The sequence below is a fragment of the Lepisosteus platostomus genome, chromosome 1 (genome assembly GCF_059453375.1).
Source record: "Lepisosteus platostomus isolate fLepPlt1 chromosome 1, fLepPlt1.hap1, whole genome shotgun sequence".
In the NCBI taxonomy this organism is placed as follows: Eukaryota; Metazoa; Chordata; class Actinopteri; order Semionotiformes; family Lepisosteidae; genus Lepisosteus; species Lepisosteus platostomus.
Genome location: NC_142611.1, coordinates 64,649,387 through 64,668,721, shown reverse-complemented (window position 1 = coordinate 64,668,721; position 19,335 = coordinate 64,649,387). Strand labels below are relative to the sequence as shown.

Genomic DNA, 19,335 nt, shown 5'->3' with positions numbered 1-19,335 from the left:
CCTGGGATTCGAACCCACAACCTTCCAGTTAAGTCCAGAACCCTGACCACTGCCCCATAGGGCTGGCCTGTTAGGATCCGGACTGATCCTGCTTGTGAACACACCAGTAAGATGGCAGTGTTCCCATGACTTGAATTCCTGTGTGTGTGTGTGTGTGTGTGTGTGTGTGTGTGTGTGTGTGTGTGTGTGTGTGTGTGTGTGTGTGTGTGTGTGTGTGTGTGTGTGTGTGTGTGTGTGTGTGTGTGTGTGTGTGTGTGTGTGTGTGTGTGTGTGTGTGTGTGTGGGGTGGGGGGGGGGTTGGCAGGGGGGCAGATTTTTCAGACTTTGGTCACCTCTCCAGGAGATGATGGAACGGGTTAAACATGCTATTGCACTCAAGAGTGTTTTTTTAATTAAACATTCCAGTTTCTGACACATTCCAGCAACGCCAGACATGGCAACACAAACACACAAACTCTCACAACAGCCCTACGTCCTGTGCATGTGCTCTTGTATTCCAGAATGCGGGCAGAGGCTGCAGGCCTTGACCTCTCTTCCCCGCTGATGGATTCCCTCGTTCCTTTTTGAGGGTTCTTTTGGGGGGAATTTAACAAGCTGCCATGTCACCAGAGAGACCTGCGCTGGATCTCTCACAGCCCATGGGCTGGTACCAGTTCACGTACCATCCCTCCCAGGGGGTCTCACGGACTCAGAGACAGCTCCAGGCGGTCCGCGGGGCAGTCTCCCAGTCTCCGCAGCGAAAGGGCCGAAGAACGCAGAGGGGCGGGGGGGGAGGAGAGAGTAGAACTGTGAGGTGTGAGGGGCAGGGGGGGGCAGCAACACTGACAGGGAGAGAGACAGAGAAGTGAAGGGAAAGGAGGAGAGAGAAGGAGAGACAGGCAGCGAGAGGAGAAGAGAGGGAGAGAAGTGCAGAGAGGGGAGGAGAGAGGAGAGACAAGCAAAGTGAGGAGAGAGAGAGGGAGAGACGTACAGAGAGAGGGAGAGGCATACAGAAAGAGGAGGAGAGAGGAAACGACGCTCAGAGGAGAAGGAGAGAGAGGAGAGACGTGAAAAAAGAGGAGGAGAGAGACAGAGAACTGCAGAGATAGAAGGTGAGAGAGAGACAGAGGTGCACTTCCTACTGCACTGCGACAAATATTCTGGGATTAGGGAAACATTCTTCCCCAAATTTACAAATCTAATCCCAGAATTCCCACACCTGCCAGAATCACAACAACTCCCAATCCTACTGGGAGGAGGGAACTCAGTTGAACTGGCAGCCCAGTATGTGATCTCCTGTCACAGCCTGAGGAACAGTGAGCCTGTCTCTCAATAATACTCCATATATCTATATGTAAATATATTATGATTGTGTCTTTATTGTAAACGTCTGTAGATTTTTTGTTTTATGTTAATTGTATTTAATTTGCTTTGGCAACACCGATTGTCCTCATTGGTCATGCCAATAAAGCACCTGGAATTGAACTGAATTGAGAGTCTCCCAATGGGAGAGAGGGACAGGGACACGGCGGAAGATGGAGGGGGGCAGAGCTCAGTGGAGGTGGGACAGGAGACAGAAGGACAGGGAGAGGGGAGGAGACACACAGAGGAGGCAGGGGGGTGTTGAGGGCTAGAGGTCACTGCCCAGCCTCTCGATCTCATCCAGGAAGAACAGGAGGTCGTCGCGGGTGAGCTGGGGGGACAGCACCACTGCGCGGAAGAAGTTGACGCGGTCGTGCTGGGGCTGGTACCCCACCATCATGCTGCCCTTGCGGACCATGCGCTCCTTAATGGTGGGGGCCACCTGAGAGAGAGAGAGAGAGAGAGAGTTACCTCAGAAGCCAGATCTCGGGGAAACAGGTACCACTTCACACTGGAGCACACAACCAGCTACACATACCTTGGCCTGCCGATCAGCTCATCTGGGAGTTTTGACCTGGCAGTGAAGGCACTGAGGCTGTCTACATCATTACAAGGAGGCTCTACAACATCTGCCCACCCCCCCCATAAAAATCTGGCTGCAAATATTTGAATGTGTAATCCAACCCATTGCTCTATATGGCAGTGAAGTGTGGGGTCCCCTCACAGACCAGGATTGCACTAAACGGGTCAAACACCCCACAGAAACTTTGCACATGGAGATCTGTAGAAACATCATCCATGTGCAGAGAAAACACCTAACAATGTGTGCAGGGCTGAATTAAGCCAATGCCCATTATTAATAAACATACAGAAGAGAGTATTAAAGTGTTGGCTACACTTAAAAAACAGTGACCAAAAGGCACTGCTTAAAGCACCACAAGGAACTACTTAGCTAAGAGCTGAGCCCAACAAAGAGCCCTCTGAGCCAGTTGGTCCTGAGGCTCACTGACCTGAGCCACACCGACACCAGCCAGCCTCAGGACAGCACTGCTAGAGCACCACAACTCAACCACATCACAGCACAGATTAAACAGCAATATCTCACACACTGGGACACATACACACAAACACAACATAAACTGGGATGCTACAGAACCCTAAACAGACAATACACACTAGCCGAATATTTGACCAAGATAAGAAACAGCAAAAAGAAACAGACCCTGATGAAGTACAGGCTCAGTGACCACAGCCTGGCCATAGAAACTGGGTGACACAGGCAGACCTGGCTGTCCAGAGGGGACAGGCTGTGTTACCACTGCCAGCGGGGAGAAATTAGCAGAGGTGCACTTCCTACTGCACTGTGACAGATACTCTGGGATTAGAGAAACATTCTTCCCTAAATTCAGAAGTCTAATCCCAGAGTTCCCACACCTGCCAGAATCACAATGGGTCCCAATCCTACTGGGAGAGGGAGGAGGGAACTCAGTTGAACTGGCAGCCCAGTATGTGATTTTTGTTTTGTTTCGTTTCATGTTAATTTTATTTTATTTGCTTCGGCAAACACTGATTGTACCCATCAGTCATGCTAATAAAGCACCTTGAATTGAATTGAATTGAATTGAATTGTAAGGTGAGCCCAGAGATAGGAGGAGGGAGAGGAGAGGGGTGAGCCCAGAGAGAGGAGGTGGGGAGAGGAGGGGGGTGAGCCCAGAGAGAGGAGGAGGGAGAGGAGAGGGGTGAGCCCAGAGAGAGGAGGAGGGAAAGGAGAGGGGTGAGCCCAGAGAGGAGGAGGGAGGGAGAGAAAGGTGACCCCAGAGAAAGGAGGAGGGAGGGAGAGAAAGGTGAGCCCAGAGAGAGGAGGAGAGAGAGAGAGAAAGGTGGAGTGGCACAGAATACACTGGCAAAGAAAATGAGCGTAAAAGGCAGGCAAATCCTGGGGAAAACTCAAAAGAGCCGCGGCACGTGTTTACAAGGAATGTCCGCTCTAGAGTTCGAGCCGACGGCTGTGTGTCCCCGAGACAGCAGGGGGCGATGCCAGGAGCACCCCTGGGGGTGTCTGCGATCACTCCCCCAAGACCTCAGCACCTGGCATCAAGGTGGCATCAAGTCCTGACCTCTCCATGGGCAGCAGGGTCTATCTATAGCAGCATTATTAATAAACCCGATTCCTTGCACCCCCTAAAAAGGAGAGCACACTGGTGTCGGGGGGTGGGGCAGCCACTGGGGAGAGGGACAGGCATGGGAACTATTCCAGAACCAGCATCAGGTGACAGACAGCTGTGGGAGGGGAGACGGGAGAGACGGGGAGGGAGGAGCAGATCTCTCGGGGTGCGGACGGAGGCTCTTCGACGACAGTCTTCTGCTCTCGCCCACCTTGGCCAGCCGGTCCCTGTAGTCCTCGCTGCCCTCCTGGCCTCTCAGACTGGGGGGCGCGTACCAGAAGCACACGTTCACAAACTCCGGCTGCACCGTGGGGCAGAGAGAGAGAGAGCCGGGTTACACTACGATCCCCCGCCATGACACTCAGGCCGCAGGAACGGACAGCCCGCAGTGGGGCTTTCCAGCTCAGCTGTCCAGTTCACCCGATGGTTCTCTCAGTTAAGGAAACAAATTCCCACTTCTTAAGGTGCTGCTGGTTTCAAGAGCTAAAGAACACTGCTGGGCTCCAAACCCTAGAAAACCAGGACCGGACAGTCCTAGGACCCAATTCAATTATTTAATATTTTATCGACAAAGTCAATCCAGCAGACCTCTTCAGAGTCAGCACAGCCTAGAGGACACTGCATTTCCCCTTCTTTACACCAGCGGTGGTGGGAGTGTGGAACAAGCTGCCCAGCCGTGCTGTTGAAGCCGATACCCTGGTTTCTTACAAGGAACAGCTGGAAAAGCTCCGCCAACCAGAACAGGAGACACAAGTTACACAAAGGGTGGTGGGACTCTGGAACAGGCCTCCAGTCACTTTGCCGGAGCCAGTACCCTGGATTGTATCGAGAAACAGCTGGACGAGAGCCGCAGCTCAATTAGCTAAGCTACCGAACCGGATAGATGGGAGGAATAGCCCCACTCATCTATGACTTCTACAGATTTCATACACATTGCAAGTGGCTCTGAATAAACCAGCTGCTAAGCAAGCTAATGATGGTGATGATGATGATGATGAAAAAGTCCCCACAGATTGGAGCCAATTACCCTACACACCCTTGAACGAACCCCTCACCTCCACCACCAGCTGGAAGCCCTCACGTTTCTTCATCTCCTCCACAAGGAACCTGGAGAGAGAGGAAGAAAAGAATCAGTTCCAGGCCATCATGAGAGATACGCTGGAGAACAGCGCCCCCACCTGGAGCGCCGAGGAACTGAGAGTGCTACGCACAAGGGAAAAATCCCAACGTGGGCGAGTGACTGCAAGCTCTCACACTGACACCCCAGTGTCCACACATAGCAGTACAAAGAGGGGGCAGTGAAAAAGACTGGGGCAGGAAGAGACAGAGGGAGAGACGGAAGGGGAGAAACAGGCGGAAAAGAAGCAGCAGCAGCTGCAGCTGGGGGGGGTGGTGGCAGCAGCCGGCTCAACAGCGCCACCTGGTGTAAGCGAAGGCCTTGTCCACGCGCTCCTCCAGCCCCCGCGTCCCCACGGCCTTCCACATGAGCCACAGCTTCAGGCAGTCCACCTTGCGGCCGCACTGCACAGACTTGTCCCCCGTGTCGTAGCTCAGGTCGTAGAACTTGTCCTGCTGGAACAGGTAGGTGGCGTTGGCGCAGTGGCAGCGCTTCAGCAGGTTCTGCAGAGGGGCGGAGGAGACCGACAGTTCACTACGCGACAGCCTGCAAAAATGTTTCCGACGGTGTTCCGCCACAGGGCGGACAAGATAAACACACATGGCTAGTCGTAAGAACATAACAGAAAAAGAGGTTCAATTCAATTCAAGTTTCAGTAATCATAACTGCTTACACTGATATAGCGCTTTTCTGGACACTACACTCAAAGTGCTTTACAGGTAATGGGGAATCCCACTACCACCACCAATGTGCAGCCCCACCTGGATGATGCAACTGCAGCCATAGTGCACCAGTACACTCACCACACACCAGCTCTCAGTGGGGAGGAGAGCAGAGTGGTGAAGCCAGTTCACAGATGGGGATTATTAGGAGGCCACGATTGGTAAAGACTAGGGGAAAATTTGGCCAGGACACCCCTCTTTCTAATCCTCTGGGGAAGATATTTTTTACGGTACAGTCCAACACAACGACACAACAAGGAAGACAAACATTACCAACAGAGAAGACGGTACAATGCTGTGACAGGAGATGAGAGAGTTACTTTACATTGTTTGAGAGTGATTATTGCAGTGGGAATGAAAGACTTCCTGAGCCTGTTACTTTTACACCTGCAGACACAGAGGCGTCTCCCAGGTGGGAGCAGTGTGAATTCACAATGGAGGGGGTGAGACACGCGCTCCATAATGCAGACATCCTTTGACGGAGACTTACAGTAGTGTCCTTGAGCAGGAATGCGGAGCACTGCAGCCCTGCCATCAGCATCTTGTGGGGGTTCCAAGCCACTGAGTCTGCCCTGTGCACACACACAGTACTGGGGGTTAAAGGTCATGACCCTGGACCCCAGGTGAGGTAGCTAGAAGCAGACAGCTCAGGGCTGAATGTGTCTGCAGAGGAAGAGACCTATGACCTCAGTGTCTGCTGGCTTTCAATTGTTTTAATCTTTCTTCTGAGCTCTTCCACCTCATGTGGGACTCAGGAGAAGCACATGGCAACCTGGAGCAGGCACAGGGTTCAGGATCTGACTGGAGATGCTAGATTAGGGATCACTCACCTCTCAATCCCCTTCATCAGATGCCTGTGTTTCTTGGAAAACAGCACACTTCCGCCCCAGGCAGCCTGAGAGTACAGACAGAGAAGAACAGACTCATTCCCTTCATCAGTCATCCCTCAGTCTGCGAATACACAAGGTGTCTCACAACGGGACTCGTTTGCAGCTAAAGAGCATTTCTGCATCCCACACTGGATGATGTATGCGAGATAGGAATTTGGGGGAGATCCTGACTGGCACAGGATCTGACACTGAGATGCACATGGTGTCCATCTGTGGTCACTCTGTGGTCCAGTTTCAGGGTTGCAGGGATCTAGAACAAGCTGCCCAATTGGGTAGTTTGATTCCCTCAAAAAACACCTAGAAGGGATCAATAAGTCACTCTCCGCCATTCGAGTCAGTTGGGCTTCACTTTTCCTGGGACGATCTCTCATCCTTCCGAATGTACTCACGTCCACGTGTAGCCAGAGCCCGTGCTTCTCACACACATCTGCGATCCGGTCCAGGGGGTCGAACGCGCCCAGGATGGTGGTACCAGAGGTAGCACTCACCAGGAAAGGCACAGCACCCTGTGGGGCGAGGAGAGGGAGTCGGGAGTCCAGGTGCAGCTCCTCTCACACCTGTACACACTGCCTGTTGGTCCATACACTCTCACGACAGGACTGCACCAAGGACAGGCACTCACTGGCACACTCACACACCCACAGGCACACACAGCTCACACAATCACACACCCACAGGCACACACAGCTCACACACTCACAGGCACACGCTTCTCGCACACTCACACACCCACAGGCACACGCTTCTCGCACACTCACATATCACAGGCACACGCTGTCTGTACACTCGCACACTCACACGCACATGCTGTCCGTACACTTGCACACTCACACGCACATGCTGCTCATACACTCGCACATTCACATGCACACACTGTTCACATACTCGCACACTCACAGGCACACACTGCCCGCACACTCACAGGCACACACTGGCCATAGACTCGCACACTCGCAGGCACACGCTGCTCGCACACTCACACACAGCTCACACACCCACAGGCACATGCTTCTCGCACACTCACACACTCACAGGCATGTGCTCACACACATACAGCCCTGAGAGGAAAGCCAGTAGAAGATTCCCTCTCAGACTCTAGAATCTGCGCCTCTAACACCAATTTCCTGATCTAGAAATGCGCAGGTTTCTGAAAGTGGGCTTTGCTGCTGGAAGAGAACAGATTTTAACCTCCTCCCAAGCACAAAAGCAGCTGAACCCAGTTTCCTTTCCCCTGGATTTCGCTTGAAGTACAAATTCCCTAGAATCCCAGCGATGGATGATGGAGGAGACCTGCCTGGGATTTAGCCAGCTCAATCTTCTCCTCCAGGTCTTCCGGAATCATGCCGCCCCTGCAAGATAAGGAGAAGAGGAAGAGGGGACAGCAAGAGGCCTTGATGCCATTTAACCACGACGAACACATCCTGTGGACACGTAGCACGGAGTGCGGTCGCCAAGGTATCCACTCGGCCGGCTATACCTGGGGTCCACCCGGACAGGGTGCACATTCTCTATCCCGATGCCCTGGAAACTGGCCGACTTCCTGACAGAGTAGTGGCACTAGGAAAAGACAAACACACAGTCTTATTCCCGACACTTCGCAACATGCCCTGCTGTCTTTTGTCTCTCAAGGTAACGATGACCATCCCCCCTACAAGCCACATAGATGTATTATTCTAAGACCTATTCTAGGTCTTAAAAAGCCCCCCTTCAGTCACGTAGCCTACAGAGTCTGTGTGGGACGGAGCCCTACTCTCGGACTGGCTAGGCAGCCAGATCTACATTCCGATTGGCTGAGATCTTGCCCACCTCCCTTGCGTCAGGATGCATGGGCCTGTGTCCAGCGGAGAGAAACCTCCCCTACAGTATTTTCCTTAATCCTCGCAAAGGTTTCATTGAAACGTTTGGGAAATTCAATCAGTGCAGAATTCCGGCAGGGTTCTGTGACGGTCAAGCCACATTCCGGCCTTGTTTTGTCAATAAATCCTACTGATCCGAGACAAGTGAGGTGGGCTGATTATAGAAGCCTGAGCCTCCCACCCCAGGTTGTGCTGCCAGTGAACCCCCTCTGGTGTTTCGGGGAAGCGGCGCGCCCCGGGTGCCCCTCGCTGCTCTCACCTCCTGGGACGCGAAGACGGCGAGGCGCGGCACGGCCCACAGGCCCCGCAGTTTGACCTCTGGGAAGGCCCGGTACCGCGCCAGGTTCATGGCATACATGTTGGACACAGAGCCGCCGGGGCAGAAGATCCCATCTCCCGCCGCCCAGCCGACCAGAGAGCGCAGCTCGGACAGAACCACCTCCTCCATCAGCACGAAGACCGGGGCCACCTCGTACGTGTACCTGGGCGGGCAGACAGGAGCGGGCTCAGAAAGACCCACAGGCCCTTTTTCAGCTCATTAGGGGTGCGCTCTGAGGAGGCCTCATGAGGCAAGTCCAGCTTGTTGTAATGACTGGTATCCCAGCATGCATCCAGCAATCTTTCAGTTTATGCCCTCCGCTCCCCCTCCTCCCCCGCTAATTGGGAATTGCCAAGTGTTTCTTCACTTCTCGGCTCGCAGCAGCGACTCCCGCGCTGGACATGGAAAACAAGGAAGAACAGATGCGCCACACCCCCTCCTCCCCCCCCGGACCACCTACCCATTGCATCCATCACATCAGGAAGAGCCGAGATGCGCTTCGAGCTCTGCAGCCCCCACTAGCTTAGAGGAGGGTGATGGACATCGCAATGATGTCATCATGACAAGAAAAACAGGAAACATCGTCTCCCCGAGAGCTATTTCTAACCTTGTTCCCAGGTGGTGCTCTGCCACGTGGGTAATCCTCATCACAGGTGACTGAGCTGGCTGGTGGCAGGAGCCCAGGACCTGGACAAACGGAGCTCAACCTTCGTTTCTCATTTAGACCTGTGGCTATAACCTTGCTCAGCAAATGGTTCTTGTGTGCGTACATATGCATTTAGTTTGTGAGTTTTTTTTTATATTGTCCACTGCTGTAAAATAAAATAAATGGCCCCTTGGGGATAATGAAGACTCTCTCCCTCTCTCTCACCTAGAGTGAACGCTTCTACAGGCCGAGCCAGCCAGTAGGGGGTGCAATTCACCAGCAGTTGGTTCTGGTTGGCCAACACATTTTTCCAGCAATGGAATGCATCTTCCCTCGACTTGCTCCAGCCCGGCTTCAACATCCCTCCCACCCCCCGTAGACAAACTCTCATGCTCTCAAGGTGAAATGTGTCTGTTCGGTTGGTAAGAAAAGCTCCAACATTTACTGGCTGGTGTTGAGGGTCTCCGTGAGGAAGCGTCCGGCCAGGGAGTGATAGTCCACTCCAGCAAACAGCTGGTTGAAGAACAGGGGGTGATCTGCAGAGGAGACAAGCAAATCAGCAACAACTGAGACAGCTCCTGCATCAACCACAGCCTCCAGTCACACAGAACGGTGTTGCCTCTGCAGGGCCAGGCCTGTTATTCAGCGAAAGGCTTGGTGGTTCAGTCTGCCACTATCCTCCACGTGTAGCAGCAGAGCGCAGAGCAGAGGCTAATGCTTAAAATCAGCGCTGGCAGGGACAGCCGAGGGGACAGGTTTACAAAGGGCTCTGTGGGCTGCTGTTGTGGGAGGACTTTCCTGTTGTTTAGAGAGACACTTAATGAGGTGTAAGTAGTTTGTAGAGGTGCTGGCAGGGGTGTCTGTGGGCAACAGGGGGGCGAAGCTTGATACTGGCTGAGGCGCCTGGGTATGGTCGAGAGGGGAGGTACCCAGGGCTGTAGAGTGCTGCTGTGTCTCTGTGCTCTACTGGGGTAAAAGAGGACACGAGGTGCTATCTTGCAGGTTGCATTGGACTGCGGGGCGTCCCAGCGCTCTTACGGGTCTTGACGCTGTACTTGGCCACATCTCGAACCCGCTGCAGCAGCCGGCCATGGGACTCCCCCACCTCCTGCAGGTCCAGGTCCAGCAGCGCCCTCAGCTCCTCGGGGTCGCGCCACTCGCACACCTGTAGGGGGCAGCAGTATTGCACTTGACATCCTGCACAGCAGTCCGACGCAGCGACCCGCCGGCTCGCGGTAATGTGGCGTTACACCGACAGCGACCCGCCGACTCGCGGTAATGTGGCGTTACACCGACAGCGACCCGCCGACTCGCGGTAATGTGGCGTTACACCGACAGCGACCCGCCGACTCGCGGTAATGTGGCGTTACACCGACAGCGACCCGCTGACTCGCGGTAATGTGGCGTTACACCGACAGCGACCCGCTGACTCGCGGTAATGTGGCGTTACACCGACAGCGACCCGCCGGCTCGCGGTAATGTGGCGTTACACCGACAGCGACCTGTGGTACAGCGAAGACGGACGGATCAGCCTGACCTTCTCCTGCCTGTCCGTCCCCTTGCGCAGAGCCTCTTCCAGGATAATCTCAAAGGCATCGGCGAGGAACTGCAGCCCCTCGTCATGGTCAGTCAGTGGCCCGTTCAGGTGTGGCCCCCCCTTCACCCCTGAGACAGAGGGAGATGGGAGAAGAGGGCGTACGAAATCACAGCTGTTGCCCCTAAGCACTGTCCCGCATGCCTCACGGATCAGGGAGGGGCCGTCTGTCCTGACCTCGGGGGAGAGGGGAGTGAGGGGCTCTCTCCCTGCGTCACAGGGGTACAGTCCTTTACTACTGGGTAGGAAACGGGGCAGGGGCAGCTGACAGAGACATGGGGGACAGGAGAGGGGCAAGTAAGTGTTAATGGGTCACAGATTCAGCCAAGATGACCGTTTGTGAGAGGGAATGTTCGAGCAAATCCTGCCCCAACCGGTCATGTTTCTCGGACCTTCCTTGGTCCACAGTGGATTTTGCTGACCATGGCTGAATTAACCCCCCCCCCCAACTTCTGCATTTTTTTTAATTCAAATTTTGGGACCTTTGCATACTTGCATTATTGTCCTAGGTCGTGCACCAGCGCTCCTGGGAAAATGCCCCTCTAGGCCCGGCGAGGGAATTAAGTTACTGTCCGTCTCTGCCTTCGGTGCAGCTGACCTCCATGGCAGTGTTAGCCCTCACTGTCAGCTTTGAGTCAAGAAGGGTTCGGTTTGTAAAACAATTCTAATGTCAGAGTTCGCCTGAGAGGGTAAATAATAATAATAATAATAATAATAATAATAATAATAATAATAATAATAATAATCGCTTACACTTATATAGCGCTTTTCTGGACACTCCACTCAAAGCGCTTTACAGGTAATGGGGACTCCCCTCCACCACCACTAATGTGCAGCCCCACCTGGATGATGCGACGGCAGCCATAGTGCGCCAGAACGCTCACCACACACCAGCTCTCAGTGGGGAGGAGAGCAGAGTAATGAAGCCAATTCATAGAGGGGGATTGTTAGGAGGCCATGATTGATAAAGGCCGATGGGAAATTTGGCCAGGGCGCCTGGGTTACACCACAGAGACCACAGAGAGTCAGGACCTCGGTTTTACGTCTCATCCGAAGGACGGCGCCTGTTTACAGTATAGTGTCCCCCATCACTATACTGGGGCATTAGGACCCACACAGACCGCAGGGTGAGCGCCCCCTGCTGGCCCCACTAACACCTCTTCCAGCAGCAGCCTTAGTTTCTCCCAGGAGGTCTCCCATCCAGGTACTGACCAGGCTCACACCTGCTGAGCTTCAGTGGGTTGCCAGTTGTGAGTTGCATATGGCTGCTGGCCATAAAAGGTCACGGATACCTGCTGCTGCTTTTAGACAGCGCCCCAGAAGCCTCACTGAGCCCTGAGCCTGTGGTGCCCAGCCCTGGCCCTGGCGCCCCACACACCTGCTGGCTCTCAGGAGATCACTGAGCCTCGCTTCATCTGAGGAGCTGCTTCACTGGAACATTTGCCTTTTGTTTCTACTCACAAGCTTGGGATCTTATTTCACTTACAAAATACAAAGGGTTCGAGCTGCAACATGTTTAAGAGCCAAGAACAACCAGCTCCCCTGACTCCTGTCATCGTTATCAAGTCAGTGGAGGGCTCGGCTGGCAGCAAGCCCAGCAGGAGTGTGGGTCACCAGGCCCAGCACTGGGGACGCCTGCCCAGAGCCCTGCCTCCGGCCCGCACCCCTGCGCTACGGAGCGGGCGTGGCCTTCAGGGGCGCTGGCAGTCCGAGGGGCACCGTTATAAACAGGGTACCGGGACCCCCAGACCCTCAAACGCTTCTATCAGCCACGAAACGCGGAGGGGTTTCGATGTGCGGTGAAGAGACCTGTCGTCTCGTCCGCCCAGGACACAGAGACAGCACAGGGACCGTCACGGGCTCCTTGTCGCGAGGGGGCGGCAGTGGGGCCGTGGCTGTGGCTCTATGTGCAGCCTGTGCCGCCTACTGTATGTCATATCGGAGCCGAGCAGTCACGCCCACCCTCCAGGGCACGAGGAAGATCTTTGCCTCCGTGCATTAGTCCTTTTTTTATAACGGGACCGGTGTGAAGGAGCCCACGGTGGACTATTGCTCTCGCTACCCCGAGCCCGTGAGCGCACCTGATCTCCCGAAACACGCCCTCGGCTACATCGGTAAGGAACGCCGCTTACAGCCCGGACTGTCTGACGTCACCGCCCCCCCGTCCCGTCCCGTCTGCGCCCCTGCGGCCGCTGCCAGGGCAACCCGCTCCTTAAAGGAATGGAGAGCGCGTGCGTCTCCCTGTCGGGGAGCGTTCGCGTTCGGCGAGCTCGCCCTCCGCTCGTGGGCACGACGGGGGCTCGTGCACGGCCGGCGGACTGGTGTTTTGTGACAGTCGACCGCAGCACGAGAGGGCAAGAGAGGGGCGGGGCCGGGCCCGGTGCGCTGTTTCTGGGCTGCCGTCACCGCCCCATTCCGCGGTGAGGTCAACGGGTTCTTCCCACACGCCCCCCCCCCCCCCCCCCCTCGCATTTTTACACCTCCTTAAGGGCCTTGAGTCCACTTGTCCGTGACGGGCTGTCACCGTCACTGTGACCCTCGGTGTAGTGATAATTGCACGAATGTTAGTGTTCTCAGCAGTACCGTTCATCTGTATCACGATTACATTAGAAACATAATAATAATTATTACCAGATGTGCTGAATCGGGGCTGCGAGTTCCTAAAATGAATGTCTAATTCGCTATCATAATTCATCTGTGTTGACGTGCAGGGAAAGCCGCATGTAGCCTACATTCCAAGACGTTTCCTATCGCGGCTCTTGAGGGACCCGTAGAAACCTGCTCGCGTTTTCCATGAAGCCCCCCTCTGCCTCTGCTCGGTCGGAGCCCCAGCAGTCCGAGCCGTCGCCGAGTATAGTAACTCACCGAGCAGCCCGGAGCGCCCCACAGTGTCCCGTTTCAAAATGATAAGGGTTGATTGAGCCCCTCCGCCGGCTGGGGGGGGGGGTGCAGATTCGGCTGATTTCACCCTACAGTACCCCCAGCGTAGCGGCTACACTTGGTCACCGCGTCCCTGCGCAGCTAAATCTCCTTCCCGTTTTGTGGCAGCTCACGGTGTGCAGTCCTGTACCCCGCTGTCCCACCACCGCCTTCCTCGTTGCGTGATTGTCAGCACCGACTTATCAATCAAATCAAGTTCAAGTTCAAGCCATATACAAGTATACAGAGGAGCGAGATATCGTTCTCCAGGTCGGGGGAACCTCACAGACCACTTTTTTGTTTCAAAAAATCAAACTGTATAGCTCGTGCAGACACTGCCTCCCGAAGCAAGGATGCTGAAGCGCCTAGAAGAGCGCGTGTCGGCGTGCCCGCTATCCCCAACGCGCGCACTCGGACAGCGTGGGGAATTGTGACGTCAGAGCTCTGAACCGCACCAGGCGCTATACCAGATGTATATCCCACCTATCAGACCTACTTCAGATGGTCCATTGCGGAAGATAAACACTGATGTCCACGGGTTAGGGTTGGTGCCCAGGTGTGTTCAGAAATTCAAAGGGGATTGGCACAGCGAGGGCCCTGCTGTAATTACACACCCCATTCAGGGAACAAGCACCCACAGAAATAACAGACAAACACCTCCTTTTACAGAGTGCAAACGGGCAAGAGTCGAGGAGAGAGAGAAGCTGTTTGATAGCGGGCTGGAAGAAAAAGGACCGGACAACGCCGGAGCAGTTTTTTTTTCCTCGGTTATAAAATCTCCAGTTTTTTTGTCTGGAATTTTCCATTCCCCAAATCCCAGTCTTGTTTTTTCAGTCTCTCAAAAAGTTCCTCCCCCTTCTCCTGCGCGTGGGAAACGGCTCTCGAGCGCAGCAGTGCCCCAGCAGCTGCGCGCTGTCAAGCAGCTGTAACTCTGCCCCGCGCTTCAGCGCAAGAACCCCGGGCACTTCCTACTAATGGGTTCAACACACAGCCGTGTCTGCTTCCAGACCCAATTCACGCTGCGTTTTACAAACGGCAGCCAGGGTGCCCGCTGAGCAAGTCGGAGAGACACGAAAAACCGACGCTTGAAGAAAGATATACAGTATGTTCCGCTGTCTTATGTAGACGGAGGAGTGGAAACGATATAATCCCGTTTTCCTCCGAATATATGACAGAGCAAATATACAAAACAACAGCAAAAACAAAAGATACATTACGCCTAAGCAGTGTTAAAGAATTGCATCCCCATTCAATGAGATGACATGACCATATACGGTACAGCAGCCCTCATAAACCGAATGCTCGGTCCTATTGACTGGCGGGCTGTGTTTCCACACTAGGTGCTCGTGCGGTTTACCTTCGCTGTCTCCGTTCTGGTCCGGAGTCTCGCCGGGAGCCCTCGCGGCCGCGCTCATCTCGAGACAGTGTGGGCCGACTGCAGGGCAGGACGGGTCTGTCGCCGCGGGGCGCCCGCAGGCCGGCCGAGCACCTCGAGCCGGGCAGCCAATGAAAGCGCGGGGACACCGCGCCGAGCGCGGGGCACGCGAGGGGCTGGGGGCGTGGAGGGGGGGGGGAGTATTTGCAAGGAGCGAGGTCTCCTCTTTCACGCCTTCTCCAAGTTCGAAAAAGATTTGGTTGTCTGGAGAGACAACGCGATAACGCGCCCCACCAACCTGGGGGTCAATTTACAAAGATGCAAGACTTTCTGCATTTATTTCCCCCTCAAGCCTGGAGTGTGTATATTGTTACATGGGGGGGGGCTTTAAAATGTGTGATTGATCTTCAGGTATGTTGTCGATCAGAACACGGCAGAACAGCAACAGGTCGTCTGCCTGCTTCGCCCACTGGGCTCTCCTCCTGCGTCGGAATGAGTTCTGAAATCTGTAACTCGAGTACCGGGAGTGCAGGGCGGCGGCAGGACGCCGTAGCGAGCCAAGCGCACGGAGGGGCACTGGGGGCTGAGCCGAGCCTGCGCTGTGCCGACCCCGAGTAAGCCCTGTGCCGCCGAAAACCCGCTGCCTCCAGCTAAGGCTACACTTGGTCGCCGCGTCCCTGCGCGGCTAAATCTCCTTCCCGTTTTGTGGCAGCTCACGGTGTGCAGTCCTGTACCCCGCTGTCCCACCACCGCCTTCCTCGTTGCGTGATTGTCAGCACCGACTTATCAATCAAATCAAGTTCAAGTTCAAGCCATATACAAGTATACAGAGGAGCGAGATATCGTTCTCCAGGTCGTGGGAACTTCACAGACCACTTTTATTTCTAAAAATCAAACTGTATAGCTCGTGCAGACACTGCCTCCCGAAGCAAGGATGCTGAAGCGCCTAGAGGAGCGCGTGTCGCCGTGTCCGCTATCCCCAACGCGCGCGGCCGACCGGCTCAGCAACTCTTCCAACACTAGCGGGGGGTGCGAACAGGCGAGGCTTTTAAACGGGGGGGGCGGCTGAGGTGCCCTTCATCAGCCGAGGCTTTGCAGGAAGAGACACCGCTCCGATGCGGTTGAACCAAGCCCCGCGGCAGGGACTGCGACTGCACGGACTGCTCGGCTCAGACAGGAAAAACAGCACCTGGCTAGCGGCCAAGGGCACACAGAGGTTAACCAGTTCGCACTGGCCCTGTTTGACTTGGGGGGAAGCGAAGTCGGGGCCAACAGGTCCAAAGGTATCGAAGAACAAGTCATTTGGCCCAAGTCCAGCTGACCGCCTGCCAGCCCAGGGAGGGGGAGACAGTCTCTCTCCTGCTCCATGCCTGGGGCAGGGCGATTCCTGCAGCCCTGGGGGCCCAGGTCAGACCTAGGACTCCCAGAGAGCAGACAGGACAGGCACTATTGAGCAACAGAAGGATCTACTTCCAGCAAACACTGGACACAGGGGGGAGGATGCAAGGGTTTCTAGTCATGTGCGGTCAGAGGATAGAAACTATGGAAAAACACAAACAAAAACATCCCCATGCTTGTCTTCTCCTTCTTGTCAGTTTCATTCATCCATCTATCCATTTTCTAATTGCTTCATCCACTTCAGGGTTGCAGGGAACCTGGAGCCTATCCCAGCAGGCAACAGGCACAAAAGTGTAATGTAATGTTAATGTTTCTTTATTAGCCCTATACAATTTCTTGCATTAGGAATTATCTTTTCGCATACCCCAGCTTTTCTCCATGGAGACACAGACACACAGACAGGAAGAGAAGCTTGGGGTCAGAGCGCAGGGTCTGCCATTGTACGGCGCCCCTGGAGCAGTTAGGGTTAAGGGCCTTGCTCAGGGCCCAACGGAGTAGGATTCCTCTGCCGGCTGCGGGATTTGAACCGGCAACCTTCCAGTCACAGGCGCAGATCCCTAGCCACAGAGCCACCGCTCTGGACAGGGCACCTGTGCATCGCAGGGCACAGACACAGACACAGACACTCACAAGCAGGGCCAATTTTCCCAAAAACCAATTAACCCACCACAATGCCTTGAACTGTGGGGGGAAAACCAGGTGAACAACTGGAGAACATGCAAACTCCACACAGTCAGCACCCCAGAGCTGGAACTGGACCCAGGTGCACAGGGTTCGAATTCCCACGCCATAATGTAACTTTACACGCACAATGGCTGGCAGGGACCAGCAGTGAGTCAGTGCCTTGGAGCACTGTCCTTGCCCAGATTCTGGATCGCACGCAGATCCGTTCGGGATCCGTGGACAGGAGGGACGGTTGTTATTTCCAAACCCCCTTGACGCAGCCTCAGGCTGCAGGGGCTGATTTTCCTTTTTTTCCCCTTATTGGCATTCCCAGCGTTTGGAATTGGAGCTAGAGAAGGGAGGCTAACTTCGATCTCATGGGGTTTAGTCATGTGATCGTCGATTACAAAGGAGAGGTCATTCAGCCCACCTGGTAATTAGCAAATTGCTTCGGGGATCTCATCCAGCTGTTTATTGAAACATGCCAAGGTATCGACTTCAACAACATGGCTGGACAGCTCGATCCACACTCCCACCACCCTTTGTGGAAAGAGGGTTGATAGTAGGTACAGTAGCTACCTTTTGGGAACACAGAAAGACACCTCTGGCTTCCCTTGTTTTTTTTGCAAAAAGCTATATCCTACTGGCGTACAGTGGAAATACTTCAGACCTGTCTCTTGACATATTTCCTGTGCTGCATTAACGCCACAGCCCATGTTCTTTACTGGCACAGAAAGAGCAAGATTTCAAACAAATTCCTAGAGGATATTATTTTTTTATTAGAAACACACCCTTGCACACCTTCCAGGAATGTCCTGGGTGGATTCCAGAGATGCATACCTCTGGAAGCCACATAGCCACATAGCGACATAGCATAGCCTTTTTCTCTCCTGCCCGAGGAATTCTTAAACTCAGGATGGGATTAGAGGCAGTTCTGCAATGCAATTCTGTGTGCTTCAAAAGCAAGGTCTCCTTCAACCAGGAGCCTTGCTTGTCTGCCCAGGACCACTCCCGGAAAGACATTGATTTTAGAGACTGTCCGGCCAGCGAGAGCATGTAAGACCTGGATTACATCCAAAGTCCATCCTGCTCACTAATCGGACATTTTACAAATGTGGTGCTTTGATTTCGCCAGGATTCTTTCCAGCCCATCGGATACCGGGATCGTGGCTCGAACGTTTGATATGATCCCATCCTTCATCCGACTTGCAGCATGTTCAGTAAGGGAACCCGGGGGTGAGGATATTGTCTTAATTTCAAAAGCAAGACAATAATATCAGGGCTTGTGGGACTCAAAGCTGAGTTTGTTAAGATCCCTAGAAAATGTGTTAATCACAAAACATTTACTTTACTGGCACAGTAAACCAGCCTAATCTCCATATTGATTCAGGTAATAAGATAAAACCATTACTGGTTAACACACAGGCACATATAACATGTTATCAATTCCAGTAAAACAGAAGGATTACACAGTCACATGTTACACGTGCAGAGACATGGCCAAAGTAATGATTGATAATTCAATCAATAGGTACGAGCAGAAAAGAGTCTTAAAAATATCTGTTTTATATGTATTATGGTCCGGATCTTAACAGTTTTTCAGTTTGCAAAGAAATAAATAAAAACAAGAGTTTCCCTTAAACTGTGTTTCTAGAACAATTTAACTCTGATCAATCACGCAGAGCAGTTGACTACAATGAATTGAATTATTTTCAGACTGATTGGAACACAAATCTTCTGCCCTCAACAAATGAGCTCTATGAATGGATTACAAATGAGTTAATGGGATTGATTTGGGTTGAACCAGAAAACACACAGGACATGGGTTCCCAGGAGTTCTGTTGTAGAAACCAAACCCTTCTCCGATTTTTGTTCCAATTTCCTAATTACAGGAGACCTGAGTTCAGTTTAATAATAATAATTGCTTACACTTATATAGCGCTTTTCTGGACATTCCACTCAAAGCGCTTTACAGGTACTGGGGACTCCCCTCCACCACCACCAATGTGCAGCCCCACCTGGATGATGTGACAGCAGCCATAGTGCGCCAGAACGCTCACCACACACCAGCTCTCAGTGGGGAGGAGAGCAGAGTAATGATGCCAATTCATAGATGGGGATTATTAGGAGGTCATGATTGGTAAGGGCTAACGGGAAATTTGTCCAGGATGCCGGGGTAACACCCCTGCTCTTTTTTGAGAAACACCCTGAGGTTTTTAATGACCACAGAGAGTCAGGACCTCAGTTTTATGTCTCATCTAAAGGACATCACCTTTTTACAGTATAGTGTCCCTGTCACTATACTGGGGCATTAGGACCCACATAGACCA

The 19,335-nt window shown here is 53.5% G+C and overlaps 1 protein-coding gene across 3 annotated transcripts in view; it reads right to left on the bottom strand.

Annotated features, from left to right (window-relative positions):
* Positions 1–368: 368 nt before the first annotated feature.
* The window catches only part of csad (cysteine sulfinic acid decarboxylase), a 20,363-nt gene continuing 1,396 nt past the window's right edge, over positions 369–19,335 (bottom strand). Inside the window, exons 1-14 of one of the 3 annotated variants that reach the window (XM_088633529.1) lie at positions 14,927–15,113; positions 10,594–10,721; positions 10,095–10,221; positions 9,502–9,592; positions 8,351–8,573; positions 7,713–7,792; positions 7,530–7,584; positions 6,625–6,741; positions 6,176–6,240; positions 5,836–5,917; positions 4,927–5,126; positions 4,562–4,613; positions 3,718–3,807; positions 369–1,783 (exon numbers count right to left, since the gene is read on the bottom strand). In XM_088633529.1, the coding sequence (XP_088489655.1) occupies positions 1,610–1,783; positions 3,718–3,807; positions 4,562–4,613; positions 4,927–5,126; positions 5,836–5,917; positions 6,176–6,240; positions 6,625–6,741; positions 7,530–7,584; positions 7,713–7,792; positions 8,351–8,573; positions 9,502–9,592; positions 10,095–10,221; positions 10,594–10,721; positions 14,927–14,984 (1,542 nt within the window). In that variant the 5' untranslated portion in view covers positions 14,985–15,113 and the 3' untranslated portion in view covers positions 369–1,609. Of the gene's footprint in view, positions 1,784–3,717; positions 3,808–4,561; positions 4,614–4,926; positions 5,127–5,835; positions 5,918–6,175; positions 6,241–6,624; positions 6,742–7,529; positions 7,585–7,712; positions 7,793–8,350; positions 8,574–9,501; positions 9,593–10,094; positions 10,222–10,593; positions 10,722–13,281; positions 13,390–14,926; positions 15,114–19,335 lie in introns of those variants that run through there. The other 2 variants (XM_088633528.1, XM_088633530.1) reach the window with 2 other exon arrangements.